Source organism: Coregonus lavaretus, assembly GCF_964263955.1.
Source record: "Coregonus lavaretus genome assembly, contig: HAP1_SCAFFOLD_444, whole genome shotgun sequence".
Classification (NCBI taxonomy): Eukaryota; Metazoa; Chordata; class Actinopteri; order Salmoniformes; family Salmonidae; genus Coregonus; species Coregonus lavaretus.
Genome location: NW_028159442.1, coordinates 299,547 through 326,914, shown reverse-complemented (window position 1 = coordinate 326,914; position 27,368 = coordinate 299,547). Strand labels below are relative to the sequence as shown.

Sequence of the window (27,368 nt, the reverse complement as noted above, 5' to 3'; positions counted from 1 at the left end):
ACCAGTAGAAATGTGTACTTTGGTCTGGAGTCCAAATTGTAGATTTTTGGTTCCAACCGCCGTGTCTTTGTGAAGCTGGTTGAGAGAATGCCAAGAGTGTGCAAAGCTGTCATCAAGGCAAAGGGTGGCTATTTGAAGGATATCAAATATCAAATATATTTTGATTTGTTTAACACTTCTTTGGTTACTACATGATTCCATATGTGTTATTTCAAAGTTTTGATGTCTTCACTATTATTCAAAAATGTAGAAAATAGTAAAAATAAAGAAAAACCCTTGAATGAGTAGGTGTGTCCAAACTTTTGACTGGTACTGTATATATAGTATCGCGTATATATTTATTATATATATATATATATATATATTTATTATATATATATATATATATATATATATATATATACAATATAGAGTATAGGCACACATTCAATCTGTTGGTAGCGAACCACTGACTACATTACTTAGCTAGATTTAAACATATATGTGATCCATATCTAGCTAACAAACTAATGCATTATAGTAATAATGCAACAATCATATGAATCCCCACTTTAGATGATAGCCATGATAAGAAATATACCTAATTCTGCTCATCAGAAAATAAATATTTTCTAATCTGTAGTATCCAGTGGGATATTATATCTGAAAGAACAGTTAGGGAAACAGTTCATCTTCAGAAATATAACAAAAGTGCTCTGAGGGAGAACATAAAGTCATGAATCATTAAATGCTAAATACTGGCCAAAGCATTTCTCCTATCATATGATTCCTCCACATACACAGCATGGCAGAAGATCAATATCTTTATATTATATTAATAAAACACAGTAGTCATTTCTACATCATCTCCTATACAGGTGTCTTATAGTCTTCAACACAACCAACAAGTTACAACTGTCCCTGTCCCAAATGGCCTCCTATCCTCTATGGCCCTGTCCCAAATGGCCTCCTATCATGGTCCTCTGTAGCTCAGCTGGTAGAGCATGGCGCTTGTAACGCCAAGGTAGTGGGTTCGATCCCCGGGACCACCCATACACAAAAATGTATGCACGCACGACTGTAAGTCGCTTTGGATAAAAGCGTCTGCTAAATGGCATATTATTATTATTATATTATTATCTATGGCCCTGTCCCAAATGGCCTCCTATCCTCTATATAGTGCACACATTTTGTCCATGTCCCTTAGACAATAGAGTGCAATTTGGGACACAGATATTGCTAATTGCCTTCATTAAAGAACATTTACAACAAACAACAACATTTTAATAATGGTGACACCACACCTAGAAAGATATGGACATCCAGAATAATCCATTTTAGTACAGTTAAGCTCTGAATGACACACAGAAACCCCAGGAACAACTAACTCAGTATACACTGTACAGTATACACTGTGCGTACATGTTTATCATCACAAAGAATGCTTTAAAACTGTTAAATAAAGGTAAAGGATAAGATAAGAACACATATTTGATCTGATATGTTTCAATGAATAGTCTCTAACCATAGTCTAGTCAGGTACAGGTATAAAGGTGTCTTAGTGTCAGTCGCGCAAGCTTGGCTAACGTTGTTCCTAACAGAAGGTGAAGTGAAAGGCTGTGACAGACGCTAAAGGTCTAGAGGAGTATTCCAGGTGAGTTACAGGTAAATTACAGGTATGTAACTAACACAAAGATACATTCAGTTGTGTGTGTCGGTGGATTGAAGAGTCTGTGATGGCTCTTTACCCATAACGCAATTCAACTGTAAAAACAATAACAATAACAAACACAACAAAGAAAAGGAAGAGTTGGGCTCAAATGCCCTGTAGCCCAGTTAATGCAGTAAGCAACAGGGTTGGAGTCCATTCCATTTCAATTCAGTCAATTATTCAGGAAGTTCTGAAGATCTGAAGTTCTGAAATGTCCTCATTGCTTCAAAGAGCTCTCATGTGTAAAGTGCGATCCGTCCGCTACATGAGAGAGAAAGAAAGATGAGGGAAAGAACAACAACAACAGCTGAGGATGGAGGGAGGGAGAAGAAGATATCATATGTAATAGTCTCTGTCCAGTAGAGAGTGTTAGAGAAGAAGAGATCATATGTAATAGTCTCTGTCCAGTAGAGAGTGTTAGAGAAGAAGAGATCATATGTAATAGTCTCTGTCCAGTAGAGAGTGTTAGAGAAGAGGAGATCATATGTAATAGTTTCTGTCCAGTAGAGAGCATTAGAGAAGAAGAAGAGATCATATGTAATAGTCTCTGTCCAGTAGAGAGTGTTAGAGAAGAAGAGATCATATGTAATAGTCTCTGTCCAGTAGAGAGTGTTAGAGAAGAAGAGATCATATGTAATAGTCTCTGTCCAGTAGAGAGTGTTAGAGAAGAGGAGATCATATGTAATAGTTTCTGTCCAGTAGAGAGCGTTAGAGAAGAAGAAGAGATCATATGTAATAGTCTCTGTCCAGTAGAGAGTGTTAGAGAAGAGGAGATCATATGTAATAGTCTCTGTCCAGTAGAGAGTGTTAGAGAAGAAGAGATCATATGTAATAGTCTCTGTCCAGTAGAGAGTGTTAGAGAAGAAGAAGAGATCATATGTAATAGTCTCTGTCCAGTAGAGAGTGTTAGAGAAGAAGAGATCATATGTAATAGTCTCTGTCCAGTAGAGAGTGTTAGAGAAGAAGAGATCATATGTAATAGTTTCTGTCCAGTAGAGAGCGTTAGAGAAGAAGAAGAGATCATATGTAATAGTCTCTGTCCAGTAGAGAGTGTTAGAGAAGAAGAGATCATATGTAATAGTCTCTGTCCAGTAGAGAGTGTTAGAGAAGAAGAGATCATATGTAATAGTCTCTGTCCAGTAGAGAGTGTTAGAGAAGAAGAGATCATATGTAATAGTCTCTGTCCAGTAGAGAGTGTTAGAGGAGAAGAGATCATATGTAATAGTCTCTGTCCAGTAGAGAGTGTTAGAGGAGAAGAGATCATATGTAATAGTCTCTGTCCAGTAGAGAGTGTTAGAGAAGAAGAGATCATATGTAATAGTCTCTGTCCAGTAGAGAGTGTTAGAGAAGAAGAGATCATATGTAATAGTCTCTGTCCAGTAGAGAGTGTTAGAGGAGAAGAGATCATATGTAATAGTCTCTGTCCAGTAGAGAGTGTTAGAGAAGAAGAGATCATATATAATAGTCTCTGTCCAGTAGAGAGTGTTAGAGAAGAAGAGATCATATGTAATAGTCTCTGTCCAGTAGAGAGTGTTAGAGAAGAAGAGATCATATGTAATAGTCTCTGTCCAGTAGAGATGTTAGAGAAGAAGAAGAGATCATATGTAATAGTCTCTGTCCAGTAGAGAGTGTTAGAGAAGAAGAAGAGATCATATGTAATAGTCTCTGTCCAGTAGAAAGAGTGTTAGAGAAGAAGAGATCATATGTAATAGTCTCTGTCCAGTAGAGAGTGTTAGAGAAGAAGATATCATATGTAATAGTCTCTGTCCAGTAGAGAGTGTTAGAGAAGAAGAGATCATATGTAATAGTCTCTGTCCAGTAGAGAGTGTTAGAGAAGAAGAGATCATATGTAATAGTCTCTGTCCAGTAGAGAGTGTTAGAGAAGAAGAGATCATATGTAATAGTCTCTGTCCAGTAGAGAGTGTTAGAGAAGAAGAGATCATATGTAATAGTCTCTGTCCAGTAGAGAGTGTTAGAGAAGAAGAGATCATATGTAATAGTCTCTGTCCAGTAGAGAGTGTTAGAGAAGAAGAGATCATATGTAATAGTCTCTGTCCAGTAGAGAGTGTTAGAGAAGAAGAGATCATATGTAATAGTCTCTGTCCAGTAGAGAGTGTTAGAGAAGAAGAGATCATATGTAATAGTCTCTGTCCAGTAGAGAGTGTTAGAGAAGAAGAGATCATATGTAATAGTCTCTGTCCAGTAGAGAGTGTTAGAGAAGAAGAGATCATGTGTAATAGTCTCTGTCCAGTAGAGAGTGTTAGAGAAGAAGAGATCATATGTAATAGTCTCTGTCCAGTAGAGAGTGTTAGAGAAGAAGAGATCATATGTAATAGTCTCTGTCCAGTAGAGAGTGTTAGAGGAGAAGAGATCATATGTAATAGTCTCTGTCCAGTAGAGAGTGTTAGAGAAGAAGAGATCATATATAATAGTCTCTGTCCAGTAGAGAGTGTTAGAGAAGAAGAGATCATATATAATAGTCTCTGTCCAGTAGAGAGTGTTAGAGAAGAAGAGATCATATGTAATAGTCTCTGTCCAGTAGAGAGTGTTAGAGAAGAAGAGATCATATGTAATAGTCTCTGTCCAGTAGAGAGTGTTAGAGAAGAAGAGATCATATGTAATAGTCTCTGTCCAGTAGAGAGTGTTAGAGAAGAAGAGATCATATGTAATAGTCTCTGTCCAGTAGAGAGTGTTAGAGAAGAAGAGATCATATGTAATAGTCTCTGTCCAGTAGAGAGTGTTAGAGAAGAAGAGATCATATGTAATAGTCTCTGTCCAGTAGAGAGTGTTAGAGAAGAAGATATCATATGTAATAGTCTCTGTCCAGTAGAGAGTGTTAGAGAAGAAGATATCATATGTAATAGTCTCTGTCCAGTAGAGAGTGTTAGAGAAGAAGAGATCATATGTAATAGTCTCTGTCCAGTAGAGAGTGTTAGAGAAGAAGAGATCATATGTAATAGTCTCTGTCCAGTAGAGAGTGTTAGAGAAGAAGAGATCATATGTAATAGTCTCTGTCCAGTAGAGAGTGTTAGAGCAGAAGAGATCATATGTAATAGTCTCTGTCCAGTAGAGAGTGTTAGAGAAGAAGAGATCATATGTAATAGTCTCTGTCCAGTAGAGAGTGTTAGAGAAGAAGAGATCATATGTAATAGTCTCTGTCCAGTAGAGAGTGTTAGAGAAGAAGAGATCATATGTAATAGTCTCTGTCCAGTAGAGAGTGTTAGAGAAGAATAGATCATATATAATAGTCTCTGTCCAGTAGAGAGTGTTAGAGAAGAAGAAGATATCATATGTAATAGTCTCTGTCCAGTAGAGAGTGTTAGAGAAGAAGAGATCATATGTAATAGTCTCTGTCCAGTAGAGAGTGTTAGAGAAGAAGAGATCATATGTAATAGTCTCGGTCCAGTAGAGAGTGTTAGAGAAGAAGAGATCATATATAATAGTCTCTGTCCAGTAGAGAGTGTTAGAGAAGAAGAAGATATCATATGTAATAGTCTCTGTCCAGTAGAGAGTGTTAGAGAAGAAGAAGATATCATATGTAATAGTCTCTGTCCAGTAGAGAGTGTTAGAGAAGAAGAAGAGATCATATGTAATAGTCTCTGTCCAGTAGAGAGTGTTAGAGAAGAAGAGATAATATGTAATAGTCTCTGTCCAGTAGAGAGTGTTAGAGAAGAAGAGATCATATGTAATAGTCTCTGTCCAGTAGAGAGTGTTTGAGAAGAAGAGATCATATGTAATAGTCTCTGTCCAGTAGAGAGTGTTAGAGAAGAAGAGATCATATGTAATAGTCTCTGTCCAGTAGAGAGTGTTAGAGAAGAAGAGATCATATGTAATAGTCTCTGTCCAGTAGAGAGTGTTAGAGAAGAAGAAGAGATCATATGTAATAGTCTCTGTCCAGTAGAGAGTGTTAGAGAAGAAGAAGATATCATATGTAATAGTCTCTGTGCAGTAGAGAGTGTTAGAGAAGAAGAGATCATATGTAATAGTCTCTGTCCAGTAGAGAGTGTTAGAGAAGAAGAGATCATATGTAATAGTCTCTGTCCAGTAGAGAGTGTTAGAGAAGAAGAGATAATATGTAATAGTCTCTGTCCAGTAGAGAGTGTTAGAGAAGAAGAGATCATATGTAATAGTCTCTGTCCAGTAGAGAGTGTTAGAGAAGAAGAGATCATATGTAATAGTCTCTGTCCAGTAGAGAGTGTTAGAGAAGAAGAGATCATATGTAATAGTCTCTGTCCAGTAGAGAGTGTTAGAGAAGAAGAGATCATATGTAATAGTCTCTGTCCAGTAGAGAGTGTTAGAGAAGAAGAGATCATATGTAATAGTCTCTGTCCAGTAGAGAGTGTTAGAGAAGAAGAGATCATATGTAATAGTCTCTGTCCAGTAGAGAGTGTTAGAGAAGAAGAGATCATATGTAATAGTCTCTGTCCAGTAGAGAGTGTTAGAGAAGAAGAGATCATATGTAATAGTCTCTGTCCAGTAGAGAGTGTTAGAGAAGAAGAGATCATATGTAATAGTCTCTGTCCAGTAGAGAGTGTTAGAGAAGAAGAGATCATATGTAATAGTCTCTGTCCAGTAGAGAGTGTTAGAGAAGAAGAGATCATGTGTAATAGTCTCTGTCCAGTAGAGAGTGTTAGAGAAGAAGAGATCATATGTAATAGTCTCTGTCCAGTAGAGAGTGTTAGAGAAGAAGAGATCATATATAATAGTCTCTGTCCAGTAGAGAGTGTTAGAGAAGAAGAGATCATATGTAATAGTCTCTGTCCAGTAGAGAGTGTTAGAGGAGAAGAGATCATATGTAATAGTCTCTGTCCAGTAGAGAGTGTTAGAGAAGAAGAGATCATATGTAATAGTCTCTGTCCAGTAGAGAGTGTTAGAGAAGAAGAAGAGATCATATGTAATAGTCTATGTCCAGTAGAGAGTGTTAGAGAAGAAGAAGAGATCATATGTAATAGTCTCTGTCCAGTAGAGAGTGTTAGAGAAGAAGAGATCATATGTAATAGTCTCTGTCCAGTAGAGAGTGTTAGAGAAGAGGAAGAGATCATATGTAATAGTCTCTGTCCAGTAGAGAGTGTTAGAGAAGAAAAGATCATATGTAATAGTCTCTGTCCAGTAGAGAGTGTTAGAGAAGAAGAGATCATATGTAATAGTCTCTGTCCAGTAGAGAGTGTTAGAGAAGAAGAAGAGATCATATATAATAGTCTCTGTCCAGTAGAGAGTGTTAGAGAAGAAGAGATCATATGTAATAGTCTCTGTCCAGTAGAGAGTGTTAGAGAAGAAGAGATCATATGTAATAGTCTCTGTCCAGTAGAGAGTGTTAGAGAAGAAGAGATCATATGTAATAGTCTCTGTCCAGTAGAGAGTGTTAGAGAAGAAGAGATCATATGTAATAGTCTCTGTCCAGTAGAGAGTGTTAGAGAAGAAGAGATCATATGTAATAGTCTCTGTCCAGTAGAGAGTGTTAGAGAAGAAGAGATCATATGTAATAGTCCCTGTCCAGTAGAGAGTGTTAGAGAAGAAGAGATCATATGTAATAGTCTCTGTCCAGTAGAGAGTGTTAGAGAAGAAGAGATCATATATAATAGTCTCTGTCCAGTAGAGAGCGTTAGAGAAGAAGAGATCATATGTAATAGTCTCTGTCCAGTAGAGAGTGTTAGAGAAGAAGAAGAGATCATATGTAATAGTCTCTGTCCAGTAGAGAGTGTTAGAGAAGAAGAAGAGATCATATGTAATAGTCTCTGTCCAGTAGAGAGTGTTAGAGAAGAAGAGATCATATGTAATAGTCTCTGTCCAGTAGAGAGTGTTAGAGAAGAAGAGATCATATATAATAGTCTCTGTCCAGTAGAGAGTGTTAGAGAAGAAGAAGAGATCATATGTAATAGTCTCTGTCCAGTAGAGAGTGTTAGAGAAGAAGAGATCATATGTAATAGTCTCTGTCCAGTAGAGAGTGTTAGAGGAGAAGAGATCATATGTAATAGTCTCTGTCCAGTAGAGAGCGTTAGAGAAGAAGAAGAGATCATATGTAATAGTCTCTGTCCAGTAGAGAGTGTTAGAGAAGAAGAGATCATATGTAATAGTCTCTGTCCAGTAGAGAGTGTTAGAGAAGAAGAGATCATATGTAATAGTCTCTGTCCAGTAGAGAGTGTTAGAGAAGAAGAGATCATATGTAATAGTCTCTGTCCAGTAGAGAGTGTTAGAGAAGAAGAGATCATATGTAATAGTCTCTGTCCAGTAGAGAGTGTTAGAGAAGAAGAGATCATATGTAATAGTCTCTGTCCAGTAGAGAGTGTTAGAGAAGAAGAGATCATATGTAATAGTCTCTGTCCAGTAGAGAGTGTTAGAGAAGAAGAGATCATATGTAATAGTCTCTGTCCAGTAGAGAGTGTTAGAGAAGAAGAGATCATATGTAATAGTCTCTGTCCAGTAGAGAGTGTTAGAGAAGAAGAGATCATGTGTAATAGTCTCTGTCCAGTAGAGAGTGTTAGAGAAGAAGAGATCATATGTAATAGTCTCTGTCCAGTAGAGAGTGTTAGAGAAGAAGAGATCATATATAATAGTCTCTGTCCAGTAGAGAGTGTTAGAGAAGAAGAGATCATATGTAATAGTCTCTGTCCAGTAGAGAGTGTTAGAGGAGAAGAGATCATATGTAATAGTCTCTGTCCAGTAGAGAGTGTTAGAGAAGAAGAGATCATATGTAATAGTCTCTGTCCAGTAGAGAGTGTTAGAGAAGAAGAAGAGATCATATGTAATAGTCTATGTCCAGTAGAGAGTGTTAGAGAAGAAGAAGAGATCATATGTAATAGTCTCTGTCCAGTAGAGAGTGTTAGAGAAGAAGAGATCATATGTAATAGTCTCTGTCCAGTAGAGAGTGTTAGAGAAGAGGAAGAGATCATATGTAATAGTCTCTGTCCAGTAGAGAGTGTTAGAGAAGAAAAGATCATATGTAATAGTCTCTGTCCAGTAGAGAGTGTTAGAGGAGAAGAGATCATATGTAATAGTCTCTGTCCAGTAGAGAGTGTTAGAGAAGAAGAGATCATATGTAATAGTCTCTGTCCAGTAGAGAGTGTTAGAGAAGAAGAGATCATATGTAATAGTCTCTGTCCAGTAGAGAGTGTTAGAGAAGAAGAGATCATATGTAATAGTCTCTGTCCAGTAGAGAGTGTTAGAGAAGAAGAGATCATATGTAATAGTCTCTGTCCAGTAGAGAGTGTTAGAGAAGAAGAGATCATATGTAATAGTCTCTGTCCAGTAGAGAGTGTTAGAGAAGAAGAGATCATATGTAATAGTCCCTGTCCAGTAGAGAGTGTTAGAGAAGAAGAGATCATATGTAATAGTCTCTGTCCAGTAGAGAGTGTTAGAGAAGAAGAGATCATATATAATAGTCTCTGTCCAGTAGAGAGCGTTAGAGAAGAAGAGATCATATGTAATAGTCTCTGTCCAGTAGAGAGTGTTAGAGAAGAAGAAGAGATCATATGTAATAGTCTCTGTCCAGTAGAGAGTGTTAGAGAAGAAGAAGAGATCATATGTAATAGTCTCTGTCCAGTAGAGAGTGTTAGAGAAGAAGAGATCATATGTAATAGTCTCTGTCCAGTAGAGAGTGTTAGAGAAGAAGAGATCATATATAATAGTCTCTGTCCAGTAGAGAGTGTTAGAGAAGAAGAAGAGATCATATGTAATAGTCTCTGTCCAGTAGAGAGTGTTAGAGAAGAAGAGATCATATGTAATAGTCTCTGTCCAGTAGAGAGTGTTAGAGAAGAAGAGATCATATGTAATAGTCCCTGTCCAGTAGAGAGTGTTAGAGAAGAGGAAGAGATCATATGTAATAGTCTCTGTCCAGTAGAGAGTGTTAGAGAAGAAGAGATCATATGTAATAGTCTCTGTCCAGTAGAGAGTGTTAGAGAAGAGGAAGAGATCATATGTAATAGTCTCTGTCCAGTAGAGAGTGTTAGAGAAGAAGAGATCATATGTAATAGTCTCTGTCCAGTAGAGAGTGTTAGAGAAGAAGAGATCATATGTAATAGTCTCTGTCCAGTAGAGAGTGTTAGAGAAGAAGAAGAGATCATATGTAATAGTCTCTGTCCAGTAGAGAGTGTTAGAGAAGAATATATCATATGTAATAGTCTCTGTCCAGTAGAGAGTGTTAGAGAAGAAGAGATCATATGTAATAGTCTCTGTCCAGTAGAGAGTGTTAGAGGAGAAGAGATCATATGTAATAGTCTCTGTCCAGTAGAGAGCGTTAGAGAAGAAGAAGAGATCATATGTAATAGTCTCTGTCCAGTAGAGAGTGTTAGAGAAGAAGAGATCATATGTAATAGTCTCTGTCCAGTAGAGAGTGTTAGAGAAGAAGAGATCATATGTAATAGTCTCTGTCCAGTAGAGAGTGTTAGAGAAGAAGAAGAGATCATATGTAATAGTCTCTGTCCAGTAGAGAGTGTTAGAGAAGAAGAGATCATATATAATAGTCTCTGTCCAGTAGAGAGTGTTAGAGGAGAAGAGATCATATGTAATAGTCTCTGTCCAGTAGAGAGTGTTAGAGAAGAAGAGATCATATGTAATAGTCTCTGTCCAGTAGAGAGTGTTAGAGAAGAAGAGATCATATGTAATAGTCTCTGTCCAGTAGAGAGTGTTAGAGGAGAAGAGATCATATGTAATAGTCTCTGTCCAGTAGAGAGTGTTAGAGGAGAAGAGATCATATGTAATAGTCTCTGTCCAGTAGAGAGCGTTAGAGAAGAAGAGATCATATGTAATAGTCTCTGTCCAGTAGAGAGTGTTAGAGAAGAAGAGATCATATGTAATAGTCTCTGTCCAGTAGAGAGTGTAGCCAGTATGAAAATGTATGCACTCACTTAACTGTAAGTCGCTCTGGAAAAGAGCATCTGCTAAATGACTAAAATGTATAGCATAGTGTATAGTATACCTAGTCCAGCTCTATCGCTGAGAGAAACAACACAGTCCTATATATATAGTGTAGTGTATAGTATACCTAGTCCAGCTCTATCGCTGAGAGAAACAACACAATCCTATATATATAGTGTAGTGTATAGTATACCTAGTCCAGCTCTATCGCTGAGAGAAACAACACAGTCCTATATATATAGTATAGTGTATAATATACCTAGTCCAGCTCTATCGCTGAGAGAAACAACACAGTCCTATATATATAGTGTAGTGTATAATATACCTAGTCCAGCTCTATCGCTGAGAGAAACAACACAGTCCTATATATATAGTGTAGTGTATAGTATACCTAGTCCAGCTCTATCGCTGAGAGAAACAACACAGTCCTATATATATAGTGTAGTGTATAATATACTTAGTCCAGCTCTATCGCTGAGAGAAACAACACAGTCCTATATATATAGTGTAGTGTATAGTATACCTAGTCCAGCTCTATCGCTGAGAGAAACAACACAGTCCTATATATATAGTGTAGTGTATAGTATACCTAGTCCAGCTCTATCGCTGAGAGAAACAACACAGTCCTATATATATAGTGTAGTGTATAGTATACCTAGTCCAGCTCTATCGCTGAGAGAAACAACACAGTCCTATATATATAGTGTAGTGTATAGTATACCTAGAGCCTCTTACCTTCAGGTGTTCTGGTCTTGTTCTGGTCACTCTGTTGAGCCCCCGCCCCCTCTGACATTTATGAGATAAGGGTCATCAGAGACAAGTCACATGCCATAAGAAAATGTTCCCTGAAAAAGCTGTTAAATATACAGTATAATGAGACCTACCATTCTGTAATGGTTGGCTCGTTCCTGCTGCACTCCCAGGCTGTGTCCTCCCTCCGTCTCTCTCTTCTGTCCTCTCTCCATCTCTCTCTCCGGTCCTCTGTCCATCTCTCTCTCCGGTCCTCACTCCATCTCTCTCTCCGGTCCTCACTCCATCTCTCTCTCCGGTCCTCACTCCATCTCTCTCTGCGGTCCTCACACCCTCTCTCTCTGCGGTCCTCACACCCTCTCTCTCTGCGGTCTCCTCTGTGCATCTGTCCTGAGGTCTGTTGAGATCCTCTGGCACTTCACTCTCCTCTTCTCCCACTCTCTCCACCTCTTCTTCCTCCTCCCCCCCCCCTCCCTGCTGTGTCTCTGTATCTCCCAGCTCTGGTTCAGTTTGTCCCTCCTGGGGTTCCATCGTGTCTTCCTGCAGGACTCTCTCCTCCTCAGCCTCCCTTCTGGCCTTCTCCTGTGTCTCTGGAGGAACACACAGGAACAAACACACACACAAAAGTGTAAAGGGATATTGATTGGTTGGTTGGTTAATTGATTGATAGATAAAACTATAGAGAAAACACCTTTAGTGGCCTGTGTCTTCCATCTCTCTCTGTTCTGATAAACCTGTTCATTCCACAGAGCCTTGAAGTTGTTCAGGTCCACAGCCAGTAGAGAATAATGTCCAGTAGGACTGCCCTCTGACCCTGTACTCTTTACACTACCACGCTTAGCATCCTCACAGCGAATAGTGTTTAGACTGGAGTGGAGTGGAGTGGAGTGGAGTGGAGTGGAGTGGAGTGGAGTGGAGTGGAGTGGAGAGGAGAGGAGAGGAGAGGAGAGGAGAGGTTGACAGGAAGAAGACCATTAGTTAACTGAGACTGGAGCACTAGAGGAGACAGAGTTTCTACAGGGTTGACAGGTGGAAGACAGTGAGGTTGACAACTCTCCTTTAAAGCAGGGAGTGGGTCCTGTGTTTGGGATAACAGCAGTGTTCAATCCTTCTCAGACTCGACCACACAGCGTATATAACAGGGTATAATAGGCTATAACAGGGTATAACAGGCTATAACAGGGTATAACAGGCTATAACAGGGTATAACAGGGTATAACAGGGTATAACAGGCTATAACAGGGTATAACAGGCTATAACAGGGTATAACAGGCTATAACAGGGTATAACAGGGTATAACAGGGTATAACAGGCTATAACAGGGTATAACAGGGTATAACAGACTATAACAGGCTATAACAGGGTATAACAGGGTATAACAGACTATAACAGGGTATAACAGGCTATAACAGGGTATAACAGGCTATAACAGGGTATAACAGGGTATAACAGGCTATAACAGGGTATAACAGGCTATAACAGGGTATAACAGGCTATAACAGGGTATAACAGGCTATAACAGGGTATAACAGGCTATAACAGGGTATAACAGGCTATAACAGGGTATAACAGGGTATAACAGGGTATAACAGGGTATAACAGGGTATAACAGGCTATAACAGGGTATAACAGGCTATAACAGGGTATAACAGGGTATAACAGGGTATAACAGGCTATAACAGGGTATAACAGGGTATAACAGACTATAACAGGCTATAACAGGGTATAACAGGGTATAACAGACTATAACAGGCTATAACAGGGTATAACAGGCTATAACAGGGTATAACAGACTATAACAGGGTATAACAGGGTATAACAGGGTATAACAGGCTATAACAGGGTATAACAGGGTATAACAGACTATAACAGGCTATAACAGGGTATAACAGGGTATAACAGACTATAACAGGCTATAACAGGGTATAACAGGCTATAACAGGGTATAACAGACTATAACAGGGTATAACAGGGTATAACAGGGTATAACAGGCTATAACAGGGTATAACAGTGACCCAGTGCCACACACTGATAGGTCCAGAAGATACACTATGTTGGCGATGCTCTCTTTTCCTACAGGGTCTGAGGAGAAACAGGAAGCAGGAAGTAGAAGCAGGAAGTGTGGTACCTGGAGCGTCTGAACCCTGCCAGGCTGAGTGACGCCTCGTCGATGAGAGGAATGACAATCTTCTCCGTCATGTCTGTCAACACAGTGAAGGTTGGAACCACGATGTAATCTATAAACCCTGGAGACAGACACATGGAGACTATTAGGCCAGTGGGATAAACAATTCTACAGCCCAACTAACATTTCATCTATTTACTGGTAATGACTCATTTAGCAGAGCGTACTGGTCCCCCGTGGGAATCGAACCCACAACTCTGGCGTTGCAAGAACCATGCAAGATCCATGCTTTACCAACCGAGGCACATGACCACCCACAACTCTGGCTCGAGTGCCTGACTGCTGAGATCCTGGAGTTGGCTTTTAATTGTCGTCGGGTAAGCTTGGCTTTATACATAGCTTGGGCTTTCTCGAGTAAGGCTTAAACTATGTATTTACATTGTAGTTAGGTATTGTAGGTAGTTATCGTGGGTTGTTGTATGTAATTATTGTAGGTTAGTATTGTATTCGGCTGTGCCGGGTGTAGCACGAAGCTAGCTGGCTAACCCACCACCTGGACTAGCTGGCGAGTAGCTATTAGCAACGGTATAGTTGTTTCACGCCTGAGAGTGCCTGTAATTATGCCAGCTGGCTGCCTACAATAATTACATACAATAATTGCCTACCATTCAGCTGTTTTCTAACCTCATTGTCTGAACCGTTAACGTTAGGTAGCAAGTGGCTACTGTGCTTGAAATTTAGCTAGCTTGTTGCTACCTGGATAGCTACTAGTAAACAATAGCTGGAACGACCGAAAGAACAGACGCGAACTTGCTGAGTCAATTCAGTGGCTAGCTTTGCACTTGGCTAGCTAACAGTAGCTGCTAGGGGTAAGTCATAACCTACATTTGTGTTTAGTTTTTTTTACATATTGATAGCCCGAGTCGTTCAAGGAATTCGGGACATGGGTGACTAGTTAACGTTAGTTTGGCTCTCTCTGTGTGTTCGTGCCGTGAAAGGAGGGGTTCTTCTTTGTCTGAAAGCAATGGCTAGCTAGTTTGCTAACTATTCTAGCTAACTAACTGGCTGAATAAGTTGACGACGGACTCGCTCAAGCTGTCGGGACTAACCCACAACGTTAGACACGGACACGAACAATCTGCTTGCGTGTTGATACACTGGTGGTTTGTTATGGCCGGCATGCTAGCTGGCTGTGGCGTCTTATGACGAGGTGCCCGGACGATTTTCACGGAATAATACTGCACCTAGTTAGCTAGCTGAATAAACTAAGTTAGTCTATTCCTAGAAAACATTGAACCGCTGTAGTTTACAACAATTATAGTTTCTGAGGTGGAAGTTGGGAGAGTTATATTTGGGGGTTGTGGTGAGGGAGGCCCCGCTCTCTCCTTTCCCAGATGTTTAGTTCATTTCATTCCGATCTCCTCTGCATTATTGTAGCCATCTGCTGCAGCCTGTCAACTATGCCTCTGCCTATCCCTGTTCTCTCCTCTCCGCACAGGCTACACAAACGCCTCACACCGCGTGGCTGCTGCCTCTCTAACCTGGTGGTCCCTGCACGCACCTCCCACGTGGAGTTCCAGGTCTCAGGCAGCCTCTGGAACTGCCGTTCTGCTGCCAACAAGGCAGAGTTCATCTCAGCCTATGCTACCCTCCAGTCCCTCAACTTCTTGGCGCTGACGGAAACATGGATTACCACTGAAAACACTGCTACTCCTGCTGCTCTCTCCTCGTCTGACCATGTGTTCTCGCATACCTCTGTGGATGACTTCGTCAACCATTTTGAAAAGAAGGTTGACGACATCCGATCCTCGTTTGTTAAGTCAAATGACACTGCTGGTCCTGCTCACACTGCCCTACCCTATGCTTTGACTTCTTTCTCCCCTCTCTCTCCAGATAAAATCTTGCGACTTGTGATGGCAGGCCGCCCAACAACCTGCCCGCTTGACCCTATCCCCTCCTCTCTTCTCCAGACCATCTCCGGTGACCTTCTCCCTTACCTCACCTCGCTGATCAACTCATCCTTGACCGCTGGCTATGTCCCTTCCGTCTTCAAGAGAGCGAGAGTTGCACCCCTTCTCAAAAAACCAACATTCGATCCCTCTGATGTCAACAACTACAGACCAGTATCCCTTCTTTCTTTTCTCTCCAAAACTATTGAGCGTGCCGTCTTTAGCCAACTCTCTTGCTATGTCTCTCAGAATGACCTTCTTGATCCAAACCAGTCAGGTTTCAAGACTGGTCATTCAACTGAGACTGCTCTTCTCTGTGTCACGGAGGCTCTCCGCACTGCTAAAGCTAACTCTCTCTCCTCTGCTCTTGTCCTTCTAGATCATCAGATCCTCCTCTCTACCCTCTCCGAGCTGGGCATCTCTGGCGCGGCTCACTCTTGGATTGCGTCTTACCTGACCGGTCGCTCCTACCAAGTGGCGTGGCGAAAAGCTGTCTCCGCACCACGTGCTCTCACCACTGGTGTCCCCCAGGGCTCAGTTCTAGGCCCTCTCCTATTCTCGCTATACACCAAGTCACTTGGCTCTGTCATATCCTCACATGGCCTCTCCTATCATTGCTACGCTGACGACACACAACTAATCTTCTCCTTTCCCCCTTCTGATAACCAGGTGGCGAATCGCATCTCTGCATGTCTGGCAGACATATCAGTATGGATGACGGATCACCACCTCAAGCTGAACCTTGGCAAGACGGAGCTGCTCTTCCTCCCGGGGAAGGACTGCCTGTTCCATGATCTCGCCATCACGGTTGACAACTCCGTTGTGTCCTCCTCCCAGAGTGCGAAGAGCCTTGGCGTGACCCTGGACAACACCCTGTCGTTCTCCGCTAACATCAAGGCGGTGACCCGATCCTGTAGGTTCATGCTCTACAACATTCGGAGAGTACGACCCTGCCTTACACAGGAAGCGGCACAGGTCCTAATCCAGGCACTTGTCATCTCCCGTCTGGATTACTGCAACTCGCTGTTGGCTGGGCTCCCTGCCTGTGCCATTAAACCCCTACAACTCATCCAGAATGCCGCAGCCCGTCTGGTGTTCAACCTTCCCAAGTTCTCTCACGTCACCCCGCTCCTCCGCACACTCCACTGGCTTCCAGTTGAAGCTCGCATCTGCTACAAGACCATGGTGCTTGCCTACGGAGCTGTGAGGGGAACGGCACCTCTGTACCTTCAGGCTCTGATCAGTCCATACACCCAAACGAGGGCATTGCGTTCATCCACCTCTGGCCTGCTGGCTCCCCTACCTCTGCGGAAGCATAGTTCCCGCTCAGCCCAGTCAAAACTGTTCGCTGCTCTGGCACCCCAATGGTGGAACAAGCTCCCTCACGACGCCAGGACAGCGGAGTCACTCACCACCTTCCGGAGACATTTGAAACCCCACCTCTTTAAGGAATACCTGGGATAGGATAAAGTAATCCTTCTACCGCCCCTTACCCCACCCCCCCAAAAAAATTATATCTATATATTGTAAAGTGGTTATCCCACTGGCTATAAGGTGAATGCACCTATTTGTCAGTCGCTCTGGATAAGAGCGTCTGCTAAATGACGTAAATGTAAATATAAATGAAAATCTGATCCATATTGCAAATCATCTATTTTTTGTGACAATTTTTTTTTTGTAGATTATATAGGGTTTTGATGTACTTTTTTTTCTGGTTTGTCTAGAGACGAGCAGTTATCTGCATTCTAAAGGTGCAACCACAGACACAAAGCCATGCTCTGTTTGTTTCTATGGCAGCGGTATAGCTGAGCCTAATCAGACCTGCTTGTGCTAATGGTGTGAATGACTTTGCTGGTGATGCATGCCCCTCAAATGGTTCAAATTGAACAACAGCCTGAGCACACTGGACATGAATCAACCAATCATCTGACCGCCACTAGTGCTCCCAAGTCAACCGTCCAGACCAACCATGTGTAACCATTATCTGACCGCCACTAGTGCTCCCAAGTCAACCGTCCAGACCAACCATGTGTAACCATTATCTGACCGCCACTAGTGCTCCCAAGTCAACCGTCCAGACCAACCATGTGTAACCATTATCTGACCGCCACTAGTGCTCCCAAGTCAACCGTCCAGACCAACCATGTGTAACCATTATCTGACCGCCACTAGTGCTCCCAAGTCAACCGTCCAGACCAACCATGTGTAACCATTATCTGACCGCCACTAGTGCTCCCAAGTCAACCGTCCAGACCAACCATGTGTAACCATTATCTGACCGCCACTAGTGCTCCCAAGTCAACCGTCCAGACCAACCATGTGTAACCATTATCTGACCGCCACTAGTGCTCCCAAGTCAACCGTCCAGACCAACCATGTGTAACCATTATCTGACCGCCACTAGTGCTCCCAAGTCAACCGTCCAGACCAACCATGTGTAACCATTATCTGACCGCCACTAGTGCTCCCAAGTCAACCGTCCAGACCAACCATGTGTAACCATTATCTGACCGCCACTAGTGCTCCCAAGTCAACCGTCCAGACCAACCATGTGTAACCATTATCTGACCGCCACTAGTGCTCCCAAGTCAACCGTCCAGACCAACCATGTGTAACCATTATCTGACCGCCACTAGTGCTCCCAAGTCAACCGTCCAGACCAACCATGTGTAACCATTATCTGACCGCCACTAGTGCTCCCAAGTCAACCGTCCAGACCAACCATGTGTAACCATTATCTGACCGCCACTAGTGCTCCCAAGTCAACCGTCCAGACCAACCATGTGTAACCATTATCTGACCGCCACTAGTGCTCCCAAGTCAACCGTCCAGACCAACCATGTGTAACCATTATCTGACCGCCACTAGTGCTCCCAAGTCAACCGTCCAGATACCTTCCAAAGGTCACGTTTAAATCAAGATGAGTAAATCTCATTATAGTTTATCATGGATGTTGTATTGTTGTGGTATGAAGGGCAATGGACATGGAAATGTATCACATATTACTACTTATTACGCAACCGTCTGTGACTGGGCCACCATGGATGACTTGCTGTCAGGGTTAGGGTTGTGACTGGGCCACCATGGATGACTTGCGGTCAGGGTTAGGGTTGTGACTGGGCCACCATGGATGACTTGCTGTCAGGGTTAGGGTTGTGACTGGGCCACCATGGATGACTTGCGGTCAGGGTTAGGGTTGTGACTGGGCCACCATGGATGACTTGCGGTCAGGGTTAGGGTTGTGATTGTGCCACCATGGATGACTTGCTGTCAGGGTTAGGGTTGTGACTGGGCCACCATGGATGACTTGCGGTCAGGGTTAGGGTTGTGACTGGGCCACCATGGATGACTTGCGGTCAGGGTTAGGGTTGTGACTGGGCCACCATGGATGACTTGCGGTCAGGGTTAGGGTTGTGATTGGGCCACCATGGATGACTTGCTGTCAGGGTTAGGGTTGTGATTGGGCCACCATGGATGACTTGCTGTCAGGGTTAGGGTTGTGATTGGGCCACCATGGATGACTTGCTGTCAGGGTTAGGGTTGTGACTGGGCCACCATGGATGACTTGCGGTCAGGGTTAGGGTTGTGATTGGGCCACCATGGATGACTTGCTGTCAGGGTTAGGGTTGTGACTGGGCCACCATGGATGACTTGCGGTCAGGGTTAGGGTTGTGACTGGGCCACCATGGATGACTTGCGGTCAGGGTTAGGGTTGTGACTGGGCCACCATGGATGACTTGCTGTCAGGGTTAGGGTTGTGACTGGGCCACCATGGATGACTTGCTGTCAGGGTTAGGGTTGTGATTGGGCCACCATGGATGACTTGCGGTCAGGGTTAGGGTTGTGATTGGGCCACCATGGATGACTTGCGGTCAGGGTTAGGGTTGTGATTGGGCCACCATGGATGACTTGCTGTCAGGGTTAGGGTTGTGACTGGGCCACCATGGATGACTTGCTGTCAGGGTTAGGGTTGTGACTGGGCCACCATGGATGACTTGCTGTCAGGGTTAGGGTTGTGATTGGGCCACCATGGATGACTTGCTGTCAGGGTTAGGGTTGTGACTGGGCCACCATGGATGACTTGCTGTCAGGGTTAGGGTTGTGACTGGGCCACCATGGATGACTTGCGGTCAGGGTTAGGGTTGTGACTGGGCCACCATGGATGACTTGCGGTCAGGGTTAGGGTTGTGACTGGGCCACCATTGATGACTTGCTGTCAGGGTTAGGGTTGTGACTGGGCCACCATGGATGACTTGCGGTCAGGGTTAGGGTTGTGACTGGGCCACCATGGATGACTTGCTGTCAGGGTTAGGGTTGTGACTGGGCCACCATGGATGACTTGCGGTCAGGGTTAGGGTTGTGACTGGGCCACCATGGATGACTTGCGGTCAGGGTTAGGGTTGTGATTGGGCCACCATGGATGACTTGCTGTCAGGGTTAGGGTTGTGACTGGGCCACCATGGATGACTTGCTGTCAGGGTTAGGGTTGTGATTACGTAACTCACCTATCTGTGACTGGGCCACCATGGTTGACTTGCGGTCACACAGAGGAGAGAAGGGCAGTCCTAGCTCCGCCTCCTTATCACCCTGGAGACACACAGCACATCATACGATCACATGATCAACCTGATGACATCACACCGTCAATACACGACCAAGACGTGGCATATGGGGGTGTAGTGAGATACCCAATGGGCTGGACGACTCTCTTCTCATCACTCATCTTGAAAAAACGTATATTAAAAACTTGAAAATCAATCAATTCGCCATCATTAACACAATGGAAAAATCTAATGATTTATTATTGAAATAGCATGGGCGACTGAGAAACACGAATAGGTAAATTTAAGGCCAAGTGGCAAACAATAATGCAGGCACTAGGGATGGAGGTGAGAGCATGTGGGTCTGGGTAGGGATGGAGGTGAGAGCATGGGGGTCTGGTCAGGGATGGAGGTGAGAGCATGGGGGTCTGGTCAGGGATGGAGGTGAGAGCATGGGGGTCTGGTCATGGATGGAGGTGAGAGCATGGGGGTCTGGTCAGGGATGGAGGTGAGAGCATGGGGGTCTGGTCAGGGATGGAGGTGAGAGCATGTAGGTCTGGTCAGGGATGGAGGTGAGAGCATGTAGGTCTGGGTAGGGATGGAGGTGAGAGCATGGGGGTCTGGTCAGGGATGGAGGTGAGAGCATGGGGGTCTGGTCATGGATGGAGGTGAGAGCATGGGGGTCTGGTCAGGGATGGAGGTGAGAGCATGGGGGTCTGGTCAGGGATGGAGGTGAGAGCATGGGGGTCTGGTCAGGGATGGAGGTGAGAGCATGGGGGTCTGGTCATGGATGGAGGTGAGAGCATGGGGGTCTGGTCAGGGATGGAGGTGAGAGCATGGGGGTCTGGTCAGGGATGGAGGTGAGAGCATGTAGGTCTGGGTAGGGATGGAGGTGAGAGCATGTAGGTCTGGGTAGGGATGGAGGTGAGAGCATGTAAGTCTGGTCAGGGATGGAGGTGAGAGCATGGGGGTCTGGTCAGGGATGGAGGTGAGAGCATGTAGGTCTGGTCAGGGATGGAGGTGAGAGCATGGGGGTCTGGTCAGGGATGGAGGTGAGAGCATGGGGGTCTGGTCAGGGATGGAGGTGAGAGCATGAGGGTCTGGGTAGGGATGGAGGTGAGAGCATGTAGGTCTGGTCAGGGATGGAGGTGAGAGCATGTAGGTCTGGTCAGGGATGGAGGTGAGAGCATTTAGGTCTGGGTAGGGATGGAGGTGAGAGCATGGGGGTCTGGTCAGGGATGGAGGTGAGAGCATGTAGGTCTGGTCATGGATGGAGGTGAGAGCATGTAGGTCTGGTCAGGGATGGAGGTGAGAGCATGTAGGTCTGGTCAGGGATGGAGGTGAGAGCATGGGGGTCTGGTCATGGATGGAGGTGAGAGCATGGGGGTCTGGTCAGGGATGGAGGTGAGAGCATGTAGGTCTGGTCAGGGATGGAGGTGAGAGCATGTAGGTCTGGTCAGGAGATGCAGTAAAAACAAACAAAAAAAGCAAAACAAAATGGGATTTTTTACTAATTATAAAAAGATTCGTAAAATAATAACACGATCAACCTGACCAGAAATATTATCAGTAAACATCGAACAATCAATAACATGATCAACCTGACCAGAAATATTATCAGTAAACATTTATTTATTTATTTCACCTTTATTTAACCAGGTAAGCCAGTTGAGAACAAGTTCTCATTTACAACTGCGACCTGGCCAAGATAAAGCAAAGCAGTGCGATAAAAACAACAACACAGAGTTACATATGGAATAAACAAAACGTACAGTCAATAACACAATAAAAAATCTATATACAGTGTGTGCAAATGTAGTAAGTTATGGAGGTAAGGCAATAAATAGGTCTTAGTGCAAAATAATTACAATTAGTATTAACACTGGAATGATAGATGTGCAAAAGATGATGTGCAAATAGAGATACTGGGGTGCAAATGAGCAAAATAAATAACAATATGGGGATGAGGTAGTTGGGTGGGCTAATTACAGATGGGAGTCTCCAGCTTCAGAGATTTTTGCAGTTCGTTCCAGTCATTGGCAGCAGAGAACTGGAAGGAATGGCGGCCAAAGGAGGTGTTGGCTTTGGGGATGACCAGTGAGACATACCTGCTGGAGCGCATACTACGGGTGGGTGTTGCTATGGTGACCAATGAGCTAAGATAAGGCAGGGATTTGCCTAGCAGTGATTTATAGATGGCCTGGAGCCAGTGGGTTTGGCGACGAATATGTAGTGAGGACCAGCCAACAAGAGCGTACAGTGTAGTAGTACAGTGAGGGAAAATAGTATTTGATCCCCTGCTGATTTTGTACGTTTGCCCACTGACAAAGAAATGATCAGTCAATAATTTTAATGGTAGGTTTATTTGAACAGTGAGAGACAGAATAACAACAACAAAATCCAGAAAAACGCATGTCAAAAATGTTAGAAATTGATTTGCATTTTAATGAGGGAAATAAGTATTTGACCCCCTCTCAATCAGAAAGATTTCTGGCTCCCAGGTGTCTTTTATACAGGTAACGAGCTGAGATTAGGAGCACACTCTTAAAGGGAGTGCTCCTAATCTCAGTTTGTTACCTGTATAAAAGACACCTGTCCACAGAAGCAATCAATCAATCAGATTCCAAACTCTCCACCATGGCCAAGACCAAAGAGCTCTCCAAGGATGTCAGGGACAAGATTGTAGACCTACACAAGGCTGAAATGGGCTACAAGACCATCGCCAAGCAGCTTGGTGAGAAGGTGACAACAGTTGGTGCGATTATTCGCAAATGGAAGAAACACAAAAGAACTGTCAATCTCCCTCGGCCTGGGGCACCATGCAAGATCTCACCTCGTGGAGTTGCAATGATTGTGTACGGTGAGGAATCAGCCCAGAACTACACGGGAGGATCTTGTCAATGATCTCACGGCAGCTGGGACCATAGTCACCAAGAAAACAATTGGTAAAATTGTGCCACTAGAGATCCTGGTTCGAATCCAGGCTCTGTCGTAGCCGGCCGCGACCGGGAGACCCATGGGGCGGTGCGCACAATTGGCCCAGCATCGTCCAGGGTAGGGGAGGGATTTGGCCGACAGGGGATGTAGCTCAGTTGGTAGAGCATGGCGTTTGCAACGCCAGGGTTGTGGGTTCGATAAAATAATGTATGCACTAACTGTAAGTCGCTCTGGATAAGAGCGTCTGCTAAATGACTAAAATGTAAATGTAAATGTAATGTAAAACACTAAGCAATGAAGGACTGAAATCCTGCAGCGCCCGCAAGGTCACCCTGCTCAAGAAAGCACATATACAGGCCCGTCTGAAGTTTGCCAATGAACATCTGAATGATTCAGAGGAGAACTGGGTGAAAGTGTTGTGGTCAGATAAGACCAAAATCGAGCTCTTTGGCATCAACTCAACTCACCGTGTTTGGAGGAGGAGGAATGCTGCCTATGACCCCAAGAACACCATCCCCACCGTCAAACATGGAGGTGGAAACATTATGCTTTGGGGGGGGGGGGGGTTCTGCTAAGGGGACAGGAGAACTTCACTGCATCAAAGGGACGATGGACAGGACCATGTACCGTCAAATCTTGGTTGAGAACCTCCTTCCCTCAGCCAGGGCATTGAAAATGGGTCGTGGATGGGTATTCCAGCATGACAATTACCCAAAACACACGGCCAAGGCAACAAAGGAGTGGCTCAAGAAGAAGCACATTAAGGTCCTGGACCTTAATCCCATAGAAAATCTGTGGAGGGTGCTGAAGGTTCGAGTTGCCAAACGTCAGCCTCGAAACCTTAATGACTTGGAGAAGATTTTCAAAGAGGAGTGCGACAAAATCCCTCCTGAGATGTGTGCAAACCTGATGGCCAACTACAAGAAACGTCTGACCTCTGTGATTGCCAACAAGGGTTTTGCCACCAAGTACTAAGTCATGTTTTGCAGAGGGGTCAAATACTTATTTCCCTCATTAAAATGCAAATCAATTTAAGATAATTAAGTGTCTGCTAAATGACTTAAATGTCAAATGTAAATGTAAATTGATAACATTTTTGACATGCGTTTTTCTGGATTTTGTTGTTGTTATTCTGTCTCTCACTGTTCAAATAAACCTACCATTAAAATTATAGACTGAACATGTCTTTGTCAGTGGGCAAACGTACAAAATAAGCAGGGGATCAAATACTTTTTTCCCTCACTGTATATGGGGCTTTGGTGACAAAACGGATGGCACTGTGATAGACTACATCCAATTTGCTGAGTAGTGTTGGAAGCTATTTTGTAAATGACATCGCCGAAGTCAAGGATCGGTAGGATAGTCAGTTTTACGAGGGCATGTTTTTGCAGCATGAGTGAAGGAGGCTTTGTTGTGAAATAGGAAGCCGATTCTAGATGTAACTTTGGATTGGAGATGCTTAATGTGAGTCTGGAAGGAGAGTTTACAGTCTAACCAGACACCTAGGTATTTGTAGTTGTCCACATACTCTAGGTCAGACCCGTCGAGAGTAGTGATTCTAGTCGGGTGGGCGGGTGCCAGCAGCGTTCGATTGAAGAGCATGCATTTAGTTTTACTTGTGTTTAAGAGCAGTTGGAGGCTACGGAAGGAGTGTTGTATGGCATTTGAAGCTTGTTTGGAGGTTTGTTAACACAGTGTCCAATGAAGGGCCAGATGTATACAAAATGGTGTCGGCCCAAGAATTGAACCATGTGGCACCCCCATGGAGACTGCTCTAGGTCCAGACAACAGGCCCTCCAATTTGACACATTGAACTCTATCTGAGAAGTAGTTGGTGAACCAGGCGTGGCAGTCATTAGAGAAACCAAGGCTTTTTAGTTTGCCAATAAGAATGCGGTTGTTGACAGAGTCGAAAGCCTTGGCCAGGTCGATGAAGACGGCTGCACAGTACTGTCTTTTATCGATCGCGGTTATAATATCGTTTAGGACCTTGAGCGTGGCAGAGGTGTACCCAAGACAAGCTCGGAAACCGGATTGCATAGCGGAGAAGGTACGGTGTGATTCTAAATGGTCGGTGATCTGTTTGTTAACTTGGCTTTCAAAAACTTTCGAAAGGCAGGGCAGGATGGATATAGGTCTGTAACAGTTTGGATCTAGAGTGTCACCCCCTTTGAAGAGGGGGATGACCGCGGCAGCTTTCCAATCTCTGGGGATCTCAGATGTTACGAAAAAGAGGTTGAACAGGCTAGTAATAGGGGTTTTGACAATTTCGGCGGCTAATTTTAGAAAGAAAGGGTCCAGATTGTCTAGCCCAGATGATTTGTAGGGGTCCAGATTTTGCAGCTCATTCAGAACATCAGCTGTCTGAATTTGTGTGAAGGGGAAGCGAGGGGGGCATGGGCAAATTGCAGCGGAGGGTGCAGAGCTGGTGGCCGGGGTAGTGGTAGCCAGGTGGAAAGCATGGCCAGCCGTAGCAAAATGCTTGTTGAAATTCTCGATTATTGTAGATTTATCGGTGGTGATAGTGTTTCCTAGCCTCAGTGCAGTGGGCAATTGGGAGGAGGTGTTCTTATTCTCCATGGACTTTACAGTGTCCCAAAACTTTTTGGAGTTAGTGCTACAGGATGCACATTTCTGTTTGAAAAAGCTAGCCTTTGCTTTCCTAACTGCTTGTGTATATTGGTTCCTAACTTCCCTGAAAAGTTGCATATCGCGGGGGCTATTCGATGCTAATACAGTACGCCACAGGATGTTTTTGTGCTGGTCAGGGGCAGTCAAGTCTGAGGAGAACCAGGGGCTATATCTGTTCTTAGTTCTGCATTTTTTGAATGGGGCATACTTATTTAAGATTGAGAGGAAAGCACTTTTAAAGAACAACCAGGCATCCTCTACTGACGGAATGAGATCGATATCTATCCAGGCCTGCTCGCTAAAGTGTTTTAGGGAGCGTTTGACAGTGATGAGGGGTGGTCGTTTGACCGCGGACCCGTTACGGACACAGGCAATAAGGCAGTGATAGCTGAGATCCTGGTTGAAGACAGCGGAGGTGTATTTAGAGGGTAAGTTAGTCAGGATGATATATATAAGGGTGCCCATGTTTACGGATTTAGGATTGTACCTTGTAGGTTCCTTGATAATTTGTGTGAGATTGAGGGCATCTAGTTTGGATTGTAGGATGGCCGGGGTGTTAAGCATATCCCAGTTTAGGTCACCAAGCAGTACACACTCTGAGGATAGATGGGGGGCAATCAATTCTCATATGGTGTCCAGGGCACAGCTAGGGGCTGAGGGGGGTCTGTAGCAAGCGGCAACAGTGAGAGACTTATTTCTGGAAAGGTGGATTTTTTCTGGAAAGGTGGAGCTCAAACTGTTTGGGCACAGACCTGGATAGTATGATAGAGCTCTGCAGGCTATCTCTACAGTAGATTGCAACTCCACCCCCTTTGGCAGTTCTATCTAGACGGAAAATGTTGTAGTTGGGGATGGACATTTTCGAATTTTTGGTGGCCTTCCTAAGCCAGGATTCAGACACTGCTAGAACATCAGGGTTGGCGGAGTGTGCTAACGCAGTGAATATCTCAAACTTCGGGAGGAGGCTTCTGATGTTAACATGCAAGAAACCAAGGCTTTTACGGTTACAGAAGTCAACAAATGATAGTTCCTGGGGAGTAGGAGTGATACTGGGGGCTGCAGGGCCTGGGTTAGCCTCTACATCACCAGAGGAACAGAGGAGGAGTGGAATAAGGATACGGCTAAAGGCTTTAAGAACTGGTCTTCTAGTGCGTTGGGTACAGAGAATAAAGGGGGCAGATTTCCGGGCGTTAGAATAGATTCAGGGCATTATGGACAGACAAGGATATGGAAGGATATGAGTACAGTGGAGGTACACATAAGCATTGAGTAACTATGAAAGAGATAGCATCACTGGAGGCACCGATTGAGCCGGTCTCTGCGTGTATGGGGGGTGGAACAAAGGAGCTATTTGAGGCAGTTTGAGAGGGACTTGGGGCTCTACAGTGAAATTGTATAATAAGAACTAACTGGAACAGCAATAGGCAAGGCATATTGACATGGGAGAGAGGCATAAAGCAATCACAGGTGTTATTCGAGAGAGCTAAGACAACAACTGGTAATGGCGATGAAAGTTTGGGCTGAGGCTAAACAGATCAACAGGACAGGGTACCGTGTAAAGGAACAGTCCAGCAGGCATCAGCTGTGCAGCTGAGTGATCATAAGGTCCAGTGAACAGCAATATGTGAGTCAGAGAGCAGTTCGAATTGGTGCTATAGCACAGGCGAGCAGGAAGCACGGCTGTTGTTTGCATGTTCTAGCGGGCCGGGGCTAGCAGATGGATCTTCGTGGTCATCGCAACGGGAAGCCTGTTGAAACCACAGACGATTACGTCGGCAGACCAGTCATGATGGATCGGCGGGGCTCCGTGTCGACTCTAGGAGGTCCCGTCCGGTTGACAGAGAGGTAGATAGCCGGGAGATGGGCCTGACTCAAGGCCAGCTCAAGGCTG

General features: G+C 43.9%; 1 protein-coding gene across 2 annotated transcripts in view; it reads right to left on the bottom strand.

Moving 5' to 3' along the window:
- Positions 1-425: 425 nt before the first annotated feature.
- Positions 426-27,368, bottom strand: part of LOC311122847 (dual specificity calcium/calmodulin-dependent 3',5'-cyclic nucleotide phosphodiesterase 1A-like) — an 84,207-nt gene continuing 57,264 nt past the window's right edge. Inside the window, exons 12-18 of one of the 2 annotated variants that reach the window (XR_014612505.1) lie at positions 19,874-19,955; positions 13,423-13,540; positions 11,985-12,160; positions 11,428-11,883; positions 11,279-11,329; positions 1,142-1,951; positions 426-946 (exon numbers count right to left, since the gene is read on the bottom strand). Coding sequence is in view for 1 of the 2 variants with exons in the window: in XM_084197163.1 (XP_084053289.1) it covers positions 1,908-1,951; positions 11,279-11,329; positions 11,428-11,883; positions 11,985-12,160; positions 13,423-13,540; positions 19,874-19,955 (927 nt within the window). In the remaining variant the exon portion in view is untranslated. Of the gene's footprint in view, positions 1,952-11,278; positions 11,330-11,427; positions 11,884-11,984; positions 12,161-13,422; positions 13,541-19,873; positions 19,956-27,368 lie in introns of both variants that reach the window. The other variant, XM_084197163.1, reaches the window with a different exon arrangement.